The sequence below is a fragment of the Molossus molossus genome, unplaced genomic scaffold, assembly GCF_014108415.1.
Source record: "Molossus molossus isolate mMolMol1 unplaced genomic scaffold, mMolMol1.p scaffold_m16_p_5, whole genome shotgun sequence".
Taxonomy (NCBI): domain Eukaryota; kingdom Metazoa; phylum Chordata; class Mammalia; order Chiroptera; family Molossidae; genus Molossus; species Molossus molossus.
Window position 1 is genome coordinate 59,954,420 of NW_023425388.1, and position 17,972 is coordinate 59,972,391.

At 40.8% G+C, this 17,972-nt stretch overlaps 1 protein-coding gene across 5 annotated transcripts in view; it reads left to right on the forward strand.

Moving 5' to 3' along the window:
* The first annotated feature begins 586 nt into the window (after positions 1-586).
* PCYT1A (phosphate cytidylyltransferase 1, choline, alpha) overlaps positions 587-17,972 on the forward strand; it is a 61,137-nt gene continuing 43,751 nt past the window's right edge. For 2 of the 5 annotated variants that reach the window (XM_036242801.1, XM_036242803.1), the window contains exon 1: positions 587-692. Coding sequence is in view for 1 of the 5 variants with exons in the window: in XM_036242799.1 (XP_036098692.1) it covers positions 15,242-15,274 (33 nt within the window). In the remaining 4 variants the exon portion in view is untranslated. Of the gene's footprint in view, positions 693-6,606; positions 6,686-8,360; positions 8,463-15,186; positions 15,275-17,972 lie in introns of those variants that run through there. The other 3 variants (XM_036242802.1, XM_036242800.1, XM_036242799.1) reach the window with 3 other exon arrangements.

Consider the following 17,972-nt stretch of genomic DNA (forward strand, 5'->3'; position numbering starts at 1 on the left):
GATTCTTTGGTGTGCCAACCAGGGTCAGAAATGACAATTCATTATATGTAGGTTCATACTATTCAGGAAAGGGGGCTTGGAGCCAGCTGCAGGTTTTTACAGGACTTGGTCGGCGGAGCTCAATTCTCTCTGCATCACCCGGTAGGGGAAAGTGGGCAGTTGGTGAGGCAGAGGCGGACCGCGGGGTCTTCGGCGGAAGGTGTCACGGCGACCCGCATTGTGAACGCCCTGGTACCAGGGTCTGGCACGGCGCGCCAGGGGCTGGGGAGAGCGTGGGGAGACCCAGACGGTCCGCCTGGGAGGACGGAGCTGCGGGCTAACGCTGCTTCCTGCGGACTGCCGGGAACACGCGTGACAGTCCACAGGTGCATCTCCTTACGAGGAGGCCACCGCCCACGCCAGTTCCGCGCGGAGACTGGCCCTCCGCCAAGTCACCCTCCGTCGGGTTCCGCTCAGTCACGCCCCTCCCCCAGGGCTCGGTGGAGGCGGAACTACCGTGTCAAGTGTCGGGGTTTTCACGGAAAAGTCGCGTCGGATTGACAAGAGGGCGGGCAGGAGGCGGGACTTCCGGCCCGCTGTTCCGTCAGCTGCCTTTCCCGGGCGTCTCCCCACCACCTCCTCAACTTCCCTGGTCCGTGACGCTGCGCCCGGGAGGAATCCGCCGGGACGGGCGGCGGGGGACGGAGCTGCAGGTGAGGGCCCGCTGGGCGCGCCTGCTTGCGGCTCTGTGTGAGGAGCCCGTGGGGCTGGGACCGCGACGGGACTGGAAGAAGAGGGGTCAGTGACAGCGAGGGGAGTGTGCGGCGGGGACTGCGCGGCTACTGTGACCGGGGCAGTGACGGCGGGGGCACTGTGACCGAGAGGTAGCTGCTCGCGAGGGGTCTGCGCCCCGGGGGCCGTGAATGCAGGGGGACCCTGAGCCCAGCCTGCACGAGGCAGAGGCTGCGAGGGAACTATGACCGAAGAAGTGAGAGGCGCTGCCTGCGTGGGGACTGTGACCGAGGGCCAGTGATTCGGAGGAGGCTGATCTATGGACGGTGACTGTGACGATACTTTGACCCAAGGGAGCCCGAGGCAGCGGCTGCGGAGAGACTCTGGCCGACGAGCGGTAACTTTGAGGGGCAGACTTGGAGAAGAGTGTGGGACCGGTGACTGGAGATGGTACTGTAGGGTTGTGTCTGGGCACGGGCTGTGCTTGAGTGGCTGTGGCTGGGCAGAGGCGGTCTTTCCCGGAAAGGACACTGGTCTGGGACTCATCACACAGACCTGAGTTTAACGTTAGGGACAAACTACTTCTAGCCGGGAACTACACCACTGAACTCCAGCTTCTTCCTCGGTGAATAGGAAGTTTGGACCAGATTAATGTTTCCTAAACTATGGGTTCTGTCCTAGTATTAGGTTGTGAAATCCATTAGTGGATGGCACCTGAAATAAAAAAAAAAATTTCTTTATTGATTTTGAGAGAGAGAGAGGAAGGGAGAGGGAGAGAGAGAGAGAAACATCGATGGGAGAGAGCATCCATCGGCCGCCTCCTGCATGCCCCCGACTGGGGATCGGGCCCACAACCTGGGCATGTGCTCTAACTGGAATTGAACCCGTGAACTCTTGGTGCGTGGGTCGATGCCCAACCACTGAGCCACACCAGCTGGGCAAGGCACCTGAATTTTAAAAAACAGAAATTTTTCAGTGTTGTTCACATAGTAAGGGTAAGTATTGTCTCATGAAACTGGTTTCAGTTATGTGTGTATGAGATTGTGGTGTAAAATGGATTTCATATATCTTAAAATATGTGAAATAAAATGTAGTACAAAAAAGTCTGAAAACATTGGACTAGATTATTTCTGAGTTTCCTTTCAGGTCTGAATTGCCATGATTAATGGCTGTTTGTAAGTACAAAGATGCTGTTGCAAAGATCGGATCTACCCTTGAGGCAGAGGCTCTGTAAGATAGACCTAACAGGAAGAAAGCTTCTCAAAAATAATTGAGGTGACTGGTTATGTCTGAGGACTGAAACTGAAGATCTCAGGGGAGCACAAAACTTATATATTGAAATAGGAACAGCGATATTTGTAGAGGCATGAAGATAGAGGGGTCTATAATAGGAAAAATTGCTAGGAATAGACATTGAGGAAGGGGAAGCTTTGGGGCAGGTAGGAACAAGGCTTAGGAAGGGAACAGCAGATAGAGATAACATTCTGCCAAGAAAAAAAATGGGAGCAGGGAGATAGAACCTTCAGGGTCCTTTTCAATCTTGATATTTAGTGATTCTTCAAGTACAGAGAATTGCTAGTAAAAAGATATTTGTTGAGAATGGAATTTGGTGCAGTAATCAGTGGCAAATAGATGATGACCATCAGAGAGAAGAAAGGATGACTTTGGGAAGGTCAACAATGGTGACTAGAATGCCACATGGGGCGGTTTTAATGTATTTAGATATTCAGCGCTCATTTGTGCACTAGAGGCCAAGATTGGCATATTGGGAATGAGACTCTGCATTTGGTTTTATTTCCTACTGATTTCCTTTCATGAGGGCTGTTAGTGATGCAGATGAAATGAACTGAAGTGAGTTACACTACCTCCTCTTCTTTTTTTTTAAATCCTCACCCAGAGGATATTTTTCCATTGATTTTTTTTAGATAAAGAGTGGGAGGGAGGGAACGAGAGAGAGAGAGAGACAGACAGACAGACAGACAGACATCAATATGAGAGAGACACATGGACTGGCTGCCTCTCACACTACCCTGACTGGGGCTGGGGATTGAACCCACAACCAAGGTACATGCTCTTGACTAGGAATTGAACCTTCAGTACTTTAGTCCAAGGGCCGACGCTCTAACTGCTGAGCCAAACCGGCCAGACTTACCTCCTCCTTTTTTACAGCCTTTTGAAGAAGGTACCACTGATTGTGCCACCCAGTTTTTAAAATATATCTTAATAGAAGAAGCTTGAGCTAATTTTTACACCTCCTGTACACATAAGCACTTTGTCATAGGGGAGAGAGTTCAGAAAGATTCTTAAATGGGAAATGAGTTGGGAATGGTGAGGGATAGCCTTTGTTTAGCTTAAAAAAATGGATAGTTAAACCTGTTTCTAGAATATTAGATTGGCTTTACATTCTACATAACTAAAGGAACCACTGAAGAATTTCCAGAGCAGAATATATGCCATAGAAAAGAAGACATTTAGGCTTGGAGGCTGCAGCACTGCCTCTGGGGTCTTCTGTGTTCCCTGAATGAAATGATTCTTTTTGACCTACCTTGCTTTGCAAATTCCCTTTGAAAACCAGTATAATGGACTGCTTGATAAAGAATTAACTTTATTCCTTCTTCAGTTTATAATTTCTCTTTCCATAAACAAATGAGGTTTTATTTTTCTTGGAGACCTCCTCTTTGGATATATGATCCCTTGAGGAAAATGATCTAGTCAGATAGAGCCTTGGATTCAGAAGTCCCAGGTTACTTTATCTGATGACATTGACTTACTCTGTGACTGTGGGAAGAATTATTGCTTTCTCTTGTTTTACATTTTCTAACTGTGGCAGAGGTAACGGTTTTGCTGAATAAACAACCCTTTAATAATCTAAAATATATGACTGCTCACCAAATTCTGTATATAGTCTCATGGAGTTTGTAAACCACCTGACCCTATTCATGATTCCCCTGTGGAGCTAACCCCTAGGTTAGACCTGATTCCTCTGAGTAGTTGAGTAACTTCTGCATGTTATAAATGCTGATGAGAATTAATTAATGACGTATTCATAGAAAAAGCAAGCTTAATAATTTGTTATTGTTATTGCATAACTCTGATCTGAAGTCAGATCATCTGGCTTTTCTACTAATAGAGATAACCTCCTTTCTGAATCAAACAGAAACAGGTCTCTCTTACACCAATGTTTGTGTTACCCTAAAACAGAACAGAAAGAATACATTTTTCTTTTTTTAATCCTCACCCGAGGACATTTTTTTTTTGCATTTTTTGTTCAGACAGAGCGGGAGGGAGAGAGAGGAAGAGAGAGAGAGAGAAACATCGATGTGAAGGGACACATCGAGTGGTTGCCACCCGCACGACCAACCAGGGCCGGGGACAAACTGCAACCGAGGCACGCGCCCTTAGCGGGAACCGAACCTGGGTCTCTCTGGACCGCAGGCCAACGCTCTAACCGCTGAGCCAAACCGGCCAGAGCAAGAATACATTTTTCTAAAAGTCATGGTTTTGGAGGAATCTTTTCATTTAGAGAAACCCTAAAGTCAGAGTACTTCCTAATCATTATTGGACTGTGAGAGTTCTGTTTTACTTAAGATTGTGGCTGCTTTTACATTTTTTTTACATTATCATCACATTAGTCACATTAGAAAAACAATATGACTTAGGAAGGAACTAGTGAGGAGATAAGGGCACGACCCTCCTGCTTATCTGCTCAGAGGGTGACTTCTATCACCTTCTGTTACCTAAGCTCACACTTTCCTGTTTCTAGTCCTAACTTCTCTCTTTACATTATCCCTGTCAAATGGGTACCTGGACATGTGTTTGAAGTTTGATTTATTTTAATTGCTTTATGAGTGTTTGTGGCAAAATTTAAATCCTAACTCCCTTCTTCTACAATTCAGTCAGAAAGTTTAGGGAATACACATTTTTACATACTCTACTTTGCAGTATATGCCAGAGCACCACTCCAGAAGAAAAAAAAGAAACTGTTTGTGAGTCTATAATATATATTTGGCACTGTGTTAGATTGGCTTATATACATTATCTCATTAATATACATAATTTTAAAATTGACTATGTGTTACTATTTGCAAACCAGATTAGTAAATAGACATATAGCAGGGTTTGTTGTTCTTGTTGTTGTTGTTTGTCTCTCTCTCTCTTTTTTTCTAACTCTCTTGTTAAACGTTGAAAATTATATTAGTTTGAAGCTTTCTATGTTTGGACTAGAATGACTATCAGTAAAGCCATTGGAACCCACGGATCTGCTGGGCTGTGTGTCACATTTGCAACTATTTTCAAACCAGTTTTGAAGCAAGAGCTGCTAAAAATAGTGACATTTGGTCTTTGCTCTATATTAGAGAACAAAATAAGTGTATGGCACTTAAAAGAAATGGTGACCATTTAAAATGTTTTTTTAAAATCTACAGAAAATTACCTTAGATGTGATTTTATTTGTTTATTTTTGACCCTAGAGCAGAAATCTTTTTTTTTCTTATCCTCACCCAAGGACATTTTTCTATTTTTTGTTCAGATAGAGCGGAAAGGAGAGAGAGGAAGAGAGAGAGAGAGAGAAACATCGCCGTGAAAGGGACACATTGAGTGGCTGCCACCTGCCCAACCAAGGGCCGGGGACAAACTGCAACCGAGGTACATGCCCTTAGCGGGAACCGAACCTGAGTCTCTCTGGACCACAGGCCGACGCTCTAACTGCTGAGCAGAACCGGCCAGGGCAGAAGTCTTTTTTTTTTTTTTTTTTTTTTTTTTTTTTTTTTTTTTTTTTTCTATCCTCATCCGAGGACATTTTTCCATTTTTTGTACAGAGTGGGAGGGAGGGAGAGGAAGAGAGAGAGAGGGAAACATCGATGTGAAAGGGTCACATCGAGTGGCTGCCACCTGCACGACCAACCAGGGCCGGGGACAAACCGCAACCGAGGTACATGCCCTTAGCGGGAACCGAACCCGGGTCTCTCCGGACCGCAGGCGGACGCTCTAACCGCTGAGCCAAACCGGCCAGGGCAGAAGTCTTAATCTCTTTGTGTCATGAACTCCTTTGGCAGTATGATGAAAACTTGTGGAATCCCTTTTTGGAATAATATTTTAATATGCAAAAAATAAAATACATATAATTTAAAGGGAAACAAATTATGTTGAAATATAGTTATCAAAGTATCTTAAAATGTGTGATACAGTACTTATGTGCTTTTTAGTAATACAGTAAATTTTTACTATCAGCAGGTCTTATTACTATAATGATTTTTAAGTGATCATGTGTTTAAATAAGATATTTGTAACAAGTGTAATATGATATGAAAATATATGATTTTTTGCCCTGGCCGGTTTGGCTCAGCAGTTAGAGCGTCGGCCTGAGGACCAATGAGTCGTGGGTTCCATTCTGGCAAGGGCACGTACCTCGGTTTGTCCCCAGTCCTGGGATTGTGCAGGAGGCAGCCAGTCGATGTATCTCTTTCACATCGATATTTCTCTGTCTCTCTTTCCTCCCTCCCTCTCACCCTATCTGCGATAAATGGAAAAATATTCTTGGGTGAGGATTTAAAAAAAGAGGAGAAAAATCTATGATTTCTATTGATGACAAAGTCTATTATTCTACTAAGTCTACTATTACAGTTGTGGCTTATGTTCATAGTTGAAGGAAATGGTGAATTTGCCAGAGGTTAGTAAAAATAAAGATACGATTTTTTTTGGTCCAAATCTCAGACTCACTGAATCTATCATAGACCTTGTCTTAGAGATATAAATTCCATAACCCACTTGAGACAGAGCACAATCTAAACACAGCATTTATTCACTGAATCTTCTAGTAGAACAGTGGCAGAGCAAAGTCATTTAATTTTAACAATTATTAAAAGTGTCCCTTGTGATTTTTAGGTTAATCTCTTTCCTGAAATCTTCTATTGTGTGACCAGGCCCAAGTATAAGCGTTATTTTGTTCCAGAACTAACCCAGGGTCTGACATAAAGTAAGTGCCCACTCAGTGTTTGTTGAATAAGGGTTTCTCTGAAGAAATTAGAAAAGAGAACAAGTTCAAAGCTAAAATCTTAGATGTGGCAATTTTCTGGCCTCAAATATTGAAGAGTAACATTGAGTTCTGTTTTAAAAGTAATCTGCCATGTCCTGGTCAGTGTGGCTTAGCAGTTAGAGTTTGTCTCACACACCAAAGACTTATGGGTTCAATTCCCAGTCAAGGGCATGTACCTGGGTTGCAGGTTCGATTCAGGGTGCATGCAGGAGGCAACCAATGTATGTGTTTTTCTTACATTGATGTTTCTCTCTCCCTCCCTCCCTCCCTCCCACTCTGTCTAAAAATCAATGGAAAAATATCCTTAGGTGAGGATAAATAAATAAAATAAAGTAACTGCCATTGCAGGCCATGTTGTGGAATTTTTCTTTACATTTAGAATTTACCAAATCAGGCATTCTTTTGACTTATTCTAAATAGTGTGGTGATATATACGGGTTAGTGACATAAACTGAAGTAATCCTGTATCAAAAAATTACAGTACAATTTTTTGAAATAATACTATGCCTAGCATTGCCTTCCACTTTAGAACTGTTTGCATAATCTAGGTAGAATTTGCTACAAAATTATTGATAAACCTGCTCCTGTCTTCATCTAGGATAGGAGTTGGCAAACATTTGTGGTAAAGGGCCAGGTAGTAACTATTAGGCTTTGAAGGTCTTAAGATTTCTGTGGTAACTAACTCTGCAGTTGTAGCACAAAAACAACCATAGACAATATATCAATGAATAAGCATGGCTGTGTTCCAAAAAAAACTTTAATTACAAAAACAGGCTGTGGTTTATTTTGGCCTGTGAGCTGTAGTTTGCTGACCCCTGATCTAGGAAACCTGATGGTTCTTGAATCCGGTCCCTCCTCCTCCCCACTATGGGTTAAACGTGTTCTCCCTCAAGCTTAAAAGGTCTTTACACAAGGGTTAATGTGACTGCACTGTTATCTGTGGAAAGGCTGAATATATAGCAGATGACATGATTAATGTTAAGAGTATCAGATGCACTTTAACCTATGAGTTCACAGAACTTGCCTCTGAGAGCACCACTTTGTTAAGCTTACAATGGTAGAAGTTGGTAAAGATCCCAAATATGAAGTACACTTGCTCACTCAGCTTTGGAGCTGAGCATTGAATGTCAATAGAAAATTGTTGAACATAGGGTTTTACTGAGGAAGATAATAGAAGGCCCAGAGATGGAAGAAGCAGGAATAGAATGCAAAAGAAAAATTTATGTCTCCTCTTTTTGCAGATAGTTCTCTGTAGTACTCAGTTAAATTTGAATTAGATTTTTGAAACTTGAAGAGTGTACTGATTGCAACTTGCTATTATTTAGGTTGTTACATAGTTTAAGAAGCCGAGTCTACCTTTTCTTTCACCCTGGAGTGCTTATTAGATCTACTAGTAATAAGGAAGTAGAATGGAGGGGATTGGGCAGGAGTCCCTAAAACTGCACTTGTAGGAGGCTTTCATCTTTAAAACACAAGCATATGCATGCCAGTGCCCAGATTTGGACTCCTTCAGGACATTTGTATTGGAGAAACACTTGACTGGATCTATTCTCTGTCTTCTCACCACAACCCCTACCCCCTCACACACATTTCCATTTATTCTCTATTTTCTTAGTAGCAAAGTTGATGCATCCAGGCAGGCATCTATTGGAACACTGAAGAATAAAGTGAACAGTGTGTACTGGGAGGTGAATCAGCAGAAAAGGAGCCAGATTTTGTGAGTAAAAATTACAGGCACAATACTGCTTTCTGTATCTTGAAAACAATTTGGAGACACTAATGCACTTCATAGGCAGGGTGGTTGGTGATGTGGGCAGTTACGTTCATATTAAAATCTGTACTTGAATGTGGAATTTGAGTTTGAGTGACTAAGATAAGGTGACTTACTAGGGGCTGAATAGGTAGCAGTGCTGGAAAGATCAGACCTTACAAATGCTGCATTCTAGTTGCTAGCTCCCTTTGTCTCTGTTTTAATATAGCTTCTTTTGACCAAGAAACTTTTTGGGAGGATAAACCGCTAATGAAACACGAAGTTTGGCCTACCCTAATGGACTCATGAGGGAGGCTCTGTATTTTATCTCCAACTACTTTTATTCTGACATCTCAGTTTAATTAATGTGGTTGCTATGGCTAGAAGCCAGGATCCACTTGCTAAGTATCAGGCAATTCCCTGCTCCCCATCCCCATTTTGGTTTTATACTACTATATTGGCTTTGAGGAGGTGCCTTCTTTTCCCAACTTCATTGCCTGCTGGACAAACTGATGTGAAGCCAGTCCCTGTGTGTGTATTTTCCCTCCTTTTGTTTTCTTCTTTATTGTTTTTAGAGAGAGGGAAGGGAGAGAGAGGGAGAGAGAGAGAGAGAAACATCAATGAGAGAGAACATTGATTGGCTGCCTCCTGCATGCCCCACACTGGGGATTTGAGCCCACAACCTGGGCATGTGCCCTGACGGGGAATCGAACTGGTGACCTCTTGGTGCATGGGTCGACACTCAGTCACTGAGCCACACCAGCCAGGCCCCCCTCTTGAATGTAGATATTTAAAACCATCTCCATTTTCAGGACCATCACTGCATCTTTACTTGAATAGTGTTGGTTGATTACAAAGGTGCAATTATCATAAACGGAGAGTTTGGGAAATATGATCCTCATGGTTGGAGGTCTTCAGTAGTTACTGGGCAATTGTGAATGTTGTAAAGGTGGTATGGTTTTAGGTACAGCTAAGTTTCAGTATAATGAACTAAAAAGCCAACATGTATTTACTATCCTCAGTATGTTCTCATCCTCCCACTAGCTTCTCTCAGTAACAAAGTTGATGTGCACTCCCTAGAAGGCATATATTGAAATTTTAGGGAAACAGGGTAATTTTTTCCATCATTTTAGGCACTAATTATTAAATCATTTTATATGCTTTTGTGGCGCATAAGTTAGTAGCTGTGAGGGGACATGGGGATGGTCTAAGAAAGCCAGTGAAAAATGAAAAAACTTGAGAGAACTATAAAATCAAAGTTTAAAAATTAGTAGTCATTCCAGAGGAAAGGTATGAGGGTTATTGTTATGGAATGTCTGTGACCTTGGTGTTTTCTGTCTCCTAAGAAAGTAGATAAAATATAAAAGTGTTGTACATTTAAAACCCAAAAAGTACTAGCTGTGTTCTAAATCAAAGGCTCCTAAGACTTCAGTTTAAATCTAATGTGTAATGTTTAATTTAATGTAAATATAAAATATAATGCAAACACAAAAGTCATCTTTAGAAAACATAAGAACTGTAAGTAAGCAGATAAGGAATAGTGTAAGCAGATAGGGTAATATACTTTTAAAAAAAATCTTCACCTGAGGATATTTTTTTCCATTTATCTTCAGATAGAGAGGAAGGGAGGGAGGGAGAGAGAGAAAGAGAAACATTGATGTGAGAGAGACACAACGACTAATTGCCTCCTGCATGACCCCAGCCAGGGCTGGGGATCAAACCGCAACAGGTTTGACTAGAATCGAACCCATGAGTCTTTGGTACGCGGGCCGATGCTCTAACCACTAAGTGAAACCTACTGTGTTCCGGGCATCATTGCTATGTATTGGGTACATCAATTATGATTTTTGTGGTTCCAAGTGATAAGGAACACAGCTTAACTGACTTAACCAAAAGGGGGAATGTATTGGTTGGCACAATTAGTTCAGGTTTTGACTTTTCTCATCAGCTTTGCTATCTTTCTGTTTCCTGTTTTGAAAAAGGCTCTCCTCCTGGTTATAGGTTGGCCACTAGATTGTTTCTAGAACCATGTCTCCAGGTTCAAATTTACAAAGAAAGAATTGATAATCTTTGTCCAAGCATTTCGATCTGGTGAGTCTTGAGATTCACTTTGCTTAAACTATCTTATGTCACCTGTCACAGCCTTACCCTCCCTTCTTTTCCTCCGTCTCTACTCTTCTACTGCGGCCCAAACCAAAACAAGCCTCTGGAGTCCCTGAGTAGTCTGCCAGTAGAATGCCCAGTGGGAAGGGAGCCCAGTCTTTATGAAAGTTGAAATTATTCCTGCTTGGCTCTGTTGGGTTAAAAGCAAGTCACAGGTGCACACATAGGGGAACAGATTACTCAAGGGCATGAATTCCAGGAATATAGAACCAGGAGTCTTGGGGTCCATATTAGAGTCTGCCTACCACACTTGGTTTTGTTAAAAAAAAAAAAAAGATTTTTTTTTGGAAGTTATAACCTGTTAACATGATAAAACTAGGTGCTGATAAGCAGATGTCTTAAACATTTCCCTTCTATAAATTTAAATTCTTTCTCCATGGGTCTCTTCTGCAACTGAAAGGGGGGAGGTACATCTTTTAAATATTAGTTTAAAATTGGTTCGTAAACTGACCAATGTTTGCACAGCTGTTGATTTTTATGACAGTCTAAGGCTACCTTTTTAAAGTATGATCACTCCATCCTGTGCCATATAATAGGTAGCCAACATAAATCTACAGAATTTTTCAACTTGCCTTTCTCTAGGGGACAGCCTTCTAGAGAATATTTTCAGAGTGAATGTCTTCTATGCATATTCACATGATGCTCTGTCATTTTGGGGAAGAGAGCCAATATTATAAAAACTTGCCAGGAAGCCCTGACTGGTGTGGCTCAGTTGGTTGGCCATCATCCCGTGCACCAAAAGTCCCTAGTTCGATTCCCAGTCAGGGCTCATACCCAGGTTTCAGGTTTAGTCCTTAGTCAGGGTCGGTACGGGAGACAACTGATCGATATTTCTCACTCACACAGATGTTTCTCTCTCCCTTCCTTTCTCTCTAAAATCAATAAAAACATATTTTTTTCCAAAGTTACCAGGAAAAAAAATGGATCACAACAAAATAACCTGGCCATTTAACAAGGCTGTGAGTTTGTCATGCTTGATATTCATGTCCTTCTAGCCTTTTATTGTTACTCTTTGCCTAACTAGTATTTTAGTGGTTCCTTTTGCTTCTGGAAACTCTAGCCCCTAAAATAGTGGGTCCAGACGATGGTGTTGTCAGGTCAGAAGCAGTACTAAGGAATGGCTTGGAAGGAGAACCAAGAATCCCAATTACAACCATATTCCACCCTCCCCTCCCTGTTACCACTGCCTTTTCCTTTATTTTTATTTTTATTTATTTATTTATTTATTTTTAATTCTTACCCAAGATTATTTTCCCATTTAGTTTCAGACAAGGTGGGGGGTGGGGGGGGGGACAGGGGGAGAGAGAGAGAGAAAGGGAAACATCGATATGAGAGAGACACATCAACTGGCTGCCTCCCACATGACCCTGACCAGGGCCAGGGACTGAACTGCAACTGAGGTATGTGCCCTTGATCGGAATCGAATCCGCGTCATTTTAGTCTGCAGGCGGACACACTATCTGCTGAGCCAAATTGGCCAGGGCTGCCCTTTCCTGACACAAAGAGTTGATGTTTTCTCAGACTTATGTAAAGTGCTGTGTAAACTGTCCTCCAACACAAAACTCCTACCCCTATACCCTTCCAACCAGATTGCTGCCCCTCCAACCCCTTCCATCAAGAGGTTCTGGGATTCCTTTCATTTTAGTTGTTATTATCAGCTAAGAGAGATTTGGAGGCACTTCTGTTTTTTCTTTACCCTTGCCATAGAATTCAAAGGAAAAAAAGTCATTTTAAATGTTGTTTGAAGGACAAATGTGAACTAGCTTCCCAGACCCAGACAACCAGTTTGGTTTATTCTCTAAAAGCTGGTTGCTGCCAACCTCTCCAGGTTTCCTGGGTCAAAGAAATAGAAGCTAGAATCTGTAAGTTTTGACCAAGACAAACACAATAACTTTGATACTTAAGTATGAATAAGTTAGAAATTCATGGTTTCAATTTCCTTTGAAATACACACACACTTAGAAGTTAAGGGGGAAGGTATTTGGCTGAATACATCTGAGGAGTTGACAGCCATATAATGCTTGAAAAATAGCTAGATAGAGTTTACCAAACCAGAAAGCAACCGGGTTTGCTCATCTCCACAATAAAAGAACATTAAGGTCTTTATGTATTGACCTGAACCTACTAAAGAAATAATAATTTTAGAGTCAAAACTATTGTTTCTTTGAAAAACTCACCTCCTACTGTCTAATTATTGCCGAGATCTCTATATGATATTGCATATCTACTGCATACTATGTAGTAATACCGAAGTGTAAAGTTTACAAATAAATAAATGATGTTATAAAGAAAACAGGGACCATTTAGACTCAGGTTGAGCAAGCATAAGGATAAGTAATGGTATCTGACTACTGTAGGGAAAAAGTAGATGAAATGTTAGAAAAGATGGCAAAGCTGCCTCAGGATTTAAAATAGCTTTCCAAAGAGTCCAAGGTAGAAAGTATAAAGTATACATTAGACATACTCTTGAAATTCTAAGGAAAAAAAAGTACTCAAATAATAGTGATCATTATTGTTAGATACCTAGCATATGCTTAAAACTGGACTATGTTCTGTGCTAAGTCCTTTGCATATACTATTTCTAACTCTAACAGCTGTTCAAATAGTTTGTGTAACTTTTTAAATAAAATTTCTAATAAGAATCTGAAAAAAAAAAAATCCTGCTTGGCACAGTGTAGCACAGGACCAGAGTTCAAATAAGTGATTTTGATTAAATTCATGTGTGACCATTTTTACTAGGCAGTGTAATGTTCTCGTTAAGTACACAGACCCTAGAGCCAGAATGCCTGGGTTCAAATCCTGTTTTTGCCCTGTCTTAGGTGTGTGACCTCAGGCAAGTCATTTAACCTAGCTGTGCCTCAATATCCTCATTGTCAAAAAAGAGATAATGGTATTACCTACCTTATTGGATTATTGTGAGGATTAAGTTATTTAATATATGATAAAGTTTATAACTTCCTGGTACATAGAAAGTACTGTGTAAGTATTAGCTCTGATTATTATCATTGCTATTATCATAATGATCTTTAGGACTGTGATAGAGACATGTGAGTTGTGTGATAGTACAGTGAAACTGGTTTACATCTAATTGAATACCCTAACTCATTAAGAATTCTAAATATATTCTCTATTCTGTTTTTCAAAGATAAACTTCATTGTGTTTTACATTGTACTAACTTAAGGAGTATTAGGGTGGATCTCAATGAAGAAAGAGAGTTCTAGTGGATTGTCACATTGGTATATGATGACATATATCTATCTTGATCAGTATCTTTAGGAGTGACTTGAATGGAGACCTAAAACCACTCTTGTCAAGTTTATAGATTGGGTACAATTATATGTAATGGTGGTCAAGATTTGAAAATGTTTTAAAACTGATTGGTACAAACAAAAAGATCAACTAAGTTAGACTTCAACAGGATTATGACCAACAAAATGAATATATTTCTTTTTTTATTTTTTAAAGATTTTTTATTACCTTTTAGAGAGAGGGAAAGAGAAATATTGATGTGAGAGGGAAACATTGATTGGCTGCCTCCTACATGCCCCACACCGGGGATTGAGCCCACGACTCAGGCATGTGCCCTGACCAGGAATTGAGCCAGCAATTGATGTATGGGACAATGCCCAACCGACTGAGCCACATTGACCAGGGCTTTCTGTCCTTCCTTCCTTCCTTCCTTCCTTCCTTCCTTCCTTCTTCCTCCTCCTCCCTCCCCTCCTCCCCCCTCCCTCCCCCCTCCTCCCCCTCCCTCCCTCCCCCTCCTCCCCCTCCCTCCCTCCCTCCCCCCTCCTCCCCCTCCCTCCCTCCTCCCCCCCTCCCCTCCCTCCCTCCCTCCCTCCCTCCCTCCCTCCCTCCCTCCCTCCCTTCCTTCCTACCTTCCTTCCTTCCTTCCTTCCTTCCTTCCTTCCTTCCTTCCTTCCTTCCTTCCTCCTCACCTGAGGATATTTTTTCCATTGAATTTTAGAGAGAGTGAAAGGGAGGGAGAGAAGGAGGGTGGGAGAGAGAGAGAGAAAATAACATCGATGTGAGAGAGACACAGAGATTGGTTGTCTCCCATATGTGCTCCAATTGGGGATTGAACTTGCAACCTATGTATGTGCCCTGACTGGGAATCAAACCTGCAGCCTTTTGGTGTATGGGATAATGCTCCAACCAACTGAGCCTTCTGGCTGGGCTAAATGTATTTCTTTTTTGTATTGAATTTATTGGGGTGACATTGGTTATTAAAATTATACAGGTTTCAGGTATGCAGTTCTATAATACATCATTTGTATATTGTATTGTGTGTTTACCACCCCAAGTCAAGTCTCCTTCCATCACTTTATGCCCCAAGTAAATGTATTTCTATACAACTTCTGCTTGAATGTCCTGGTGTGCCAAAATGAAATGTCTCCTGAGACTACCCCTTCCTTCCTTCCTTCCTTCCGTCCTTCCTTCCTTCCTTCCTTCTTCTTAAAAAGAACTCTTGTTTTTAAAAAGGTTTTTGTTTAATTAGAATTTGTGTGTCTGCATTTTTCCAACCAGCGATCCATGTTATATTGCCTGGACTTTCACACAGTAAGTATCTGCCCTATCCAACATGACAGGCATTCAAATACTTAGAGATAATCAGGTACCTTCTTGTATTATATTGTATACAGTAGTAGTTAAGGGTATGTAGTCTGCAGCCAGCCTAACTGAATTTTAATTTGATTTTTTTGTTTTGTTTTGTTTAAATTTGATTTCCAGCTTCACCAATTACTAGCTGTGTGACATCATCATTTTCTGTGCTTCGGTTTCTCAGCTGTAAAATAGTGATAAAAATAATATGCTTGTGTCAGGATTGTGAATATTAGGAGAGTTTTAAAAGTGTTTAGGCATACAGGTGCTATATTAGTGCTCACTGTTGGGAGTAGTAGTATTAATGTTTCTTCATTATAGCTTAACATCAGACTCTGGAAGAGTTCTTGCTACAACAGTGATTCTTAAATGTTGTCTGGGTAGAATTAGGGGAGATATAGCACACTTCATATTTTATCACACTTTAACATTAAGAGTGTATTTTTTGTAACAGTAATCATATGGGGAGAAACTTGACAAAATCTTTTTTGATATAGGGGATACACAGAAGACTTTAAGGCAGATGATAACTACTACTACTAAATAATAATAGTAGCTAATGTTTACAAGCGCTCACTATGTGCCAGGCACTGAACTAAGGCTTTACGTGGATTACCCCATGTAAACCTCATTTGTTAGATGATGCAACTAAGGGTTGGAAAGATTAAGGAATTTTTCCAAGTTCTCATGGCTAGTAAGCGGTAGAGATGGGATTCATACTTAGGTACTCTGACTTTTAATCACTATACCATGCTGATGGAATGATGTTAAAGAGTTGTACATTTCTCAAAATGGAGCATGGATAAAAACATTGATTAATATTGCCATAGACATTTGGTTAGAGGTGTTTCTATAAAGCAGATGGAGAGATTTTGTTGAAGAATGTATGTACTCAGCCCTGACCGGTTTGGCTCAGCGGTTAGAGCTTCAGCCTGTGGTCCCGAGAGATCTGGGTTCGATTCCCACTAAGGGCATATACCTCGGTTGCAGTTTGTCCCCAGCTCTGGTTGGGTCATGAGGGTGGCAGCCACTTGATGTGTCCCTTTTACGTCAATGTTTCTCTCTCTCTTCCTCTCTCTCCCTCCCACTCTATCTGAACAAAAAAATGAAAAATGTCCTTGGGTGAAGATTAAAAAAAAAGAATGTATGTACTCAATTGAAATACAGGTAAAATATATTAATATCACTATTACTTACTAAAGACCTTTATAATGTGTTAATAATATGATTGCCTTGATTTTTATTTTTTTCTGTTTGTGAATATTCCTTTAGCCTTAAATAGCTAGTCAGACAACCCTTTTCTTTTGCCTCGAGTTCTCATTGTATTTTATATTTTTGTATGAGTTTTTTAATTTAGTGGGATATACTCAGTGTTACAAGATCTAGCAACCCCATATTAATTTGGCTTTTGAATATCTTTGAAACCACGCTGGCAGTATTTAACTCTTAGAGGGAGCACCTTTGCTAATCTAGTATAATAATATTCACTATGTGTTTGGCTGGTTAAGTTGAATCATATGACAAGATGATTCAGTTTTGCTTATCTAGTATAATGATATTCACCATGTGTTTGGCTGTTTAAGTTGAATCATATGACAAGATGATTCAGTACTTCAAAAAGTAAGCAGTTAAAAAGCAAAGCCAATTTAGGTTATTTATATTTTACCACAATATAAAAAAGAAAACAAACAAAAGAGCAAAGAAAAATTTGAGTGAGGAGGGAGAGATGAACTATAAAGTGGCATGAGGAAACCTGAGAGTGATAGATATGTTCATTATCTTACTTTTTAAAAATTGATTTTAGAGAGAGGGAAGGAGAGACAGAGAGAAATATCGATCTGCTGACTCCCTCATGTTCCCCCACTGGAGATCGAACCCGCAACCCAGGTATGAGCCCTCACCAGGAGTCCACCACTGTGTATGGGACGATGTTCTACCCAACTGAGCTACAGAGGCTAGGGTCATTATCTTAATTTTGATGATTTATGGGTATATAGGTATTTTAGAACTCCTTAAATTATACACTTTACATATGTACAGTTTATCATTTGTCAATTATACGTCAATAAAGTTGAGTATTATAGGATACATTACCCTTCTCCCCAACACACACAGAGAACAAAGACTTCTGAGAAGTTCCTATAAACATGTCTTTGGATGTGTTAAATAGTTTACTGTTAAACATTAAGGAATTTTAACTTGCAGTTATGGAAAATAACTGATGAAAATGTGACATGGAATTTACCCCCTTGATCTATTATGACACCCTTAAAACTTTTTTATCGTGAGTGAAAAGTACATATGCCTTTAAAATACTGATTTGTAATGTCAGAAGAAGGAGGAACAGATATAAAAGGATTGTTTATTGCTTAAGTTGAAAGCTTATCAGGAAATCCTAGCAAAACTATCCAGTAGGAAAGATCTACAAATCTGTATAGCTGACAAATCAGGCAACCTCTGAACCAGTAGCCACGTCAGTTTTATTTGATTAGTCTTGGGACCTTGTTTACCTTTAAGTAACTGTGTCTTTTTATTCCATTGTTCAGTTAGGCTGGCCTGACTTAAGTGTGAAAAAAACATAAGGGGCCCTGGCCGGTTTGGCTCAGCAGTTGGAGCATCGGCCTGTGGACCAGAGAGTCCCAGGTTCGGTTCCCACGGTGGGCATGTACTAAAATTAAATAAACAAATAAATAAAACAAAACAAAAAAACA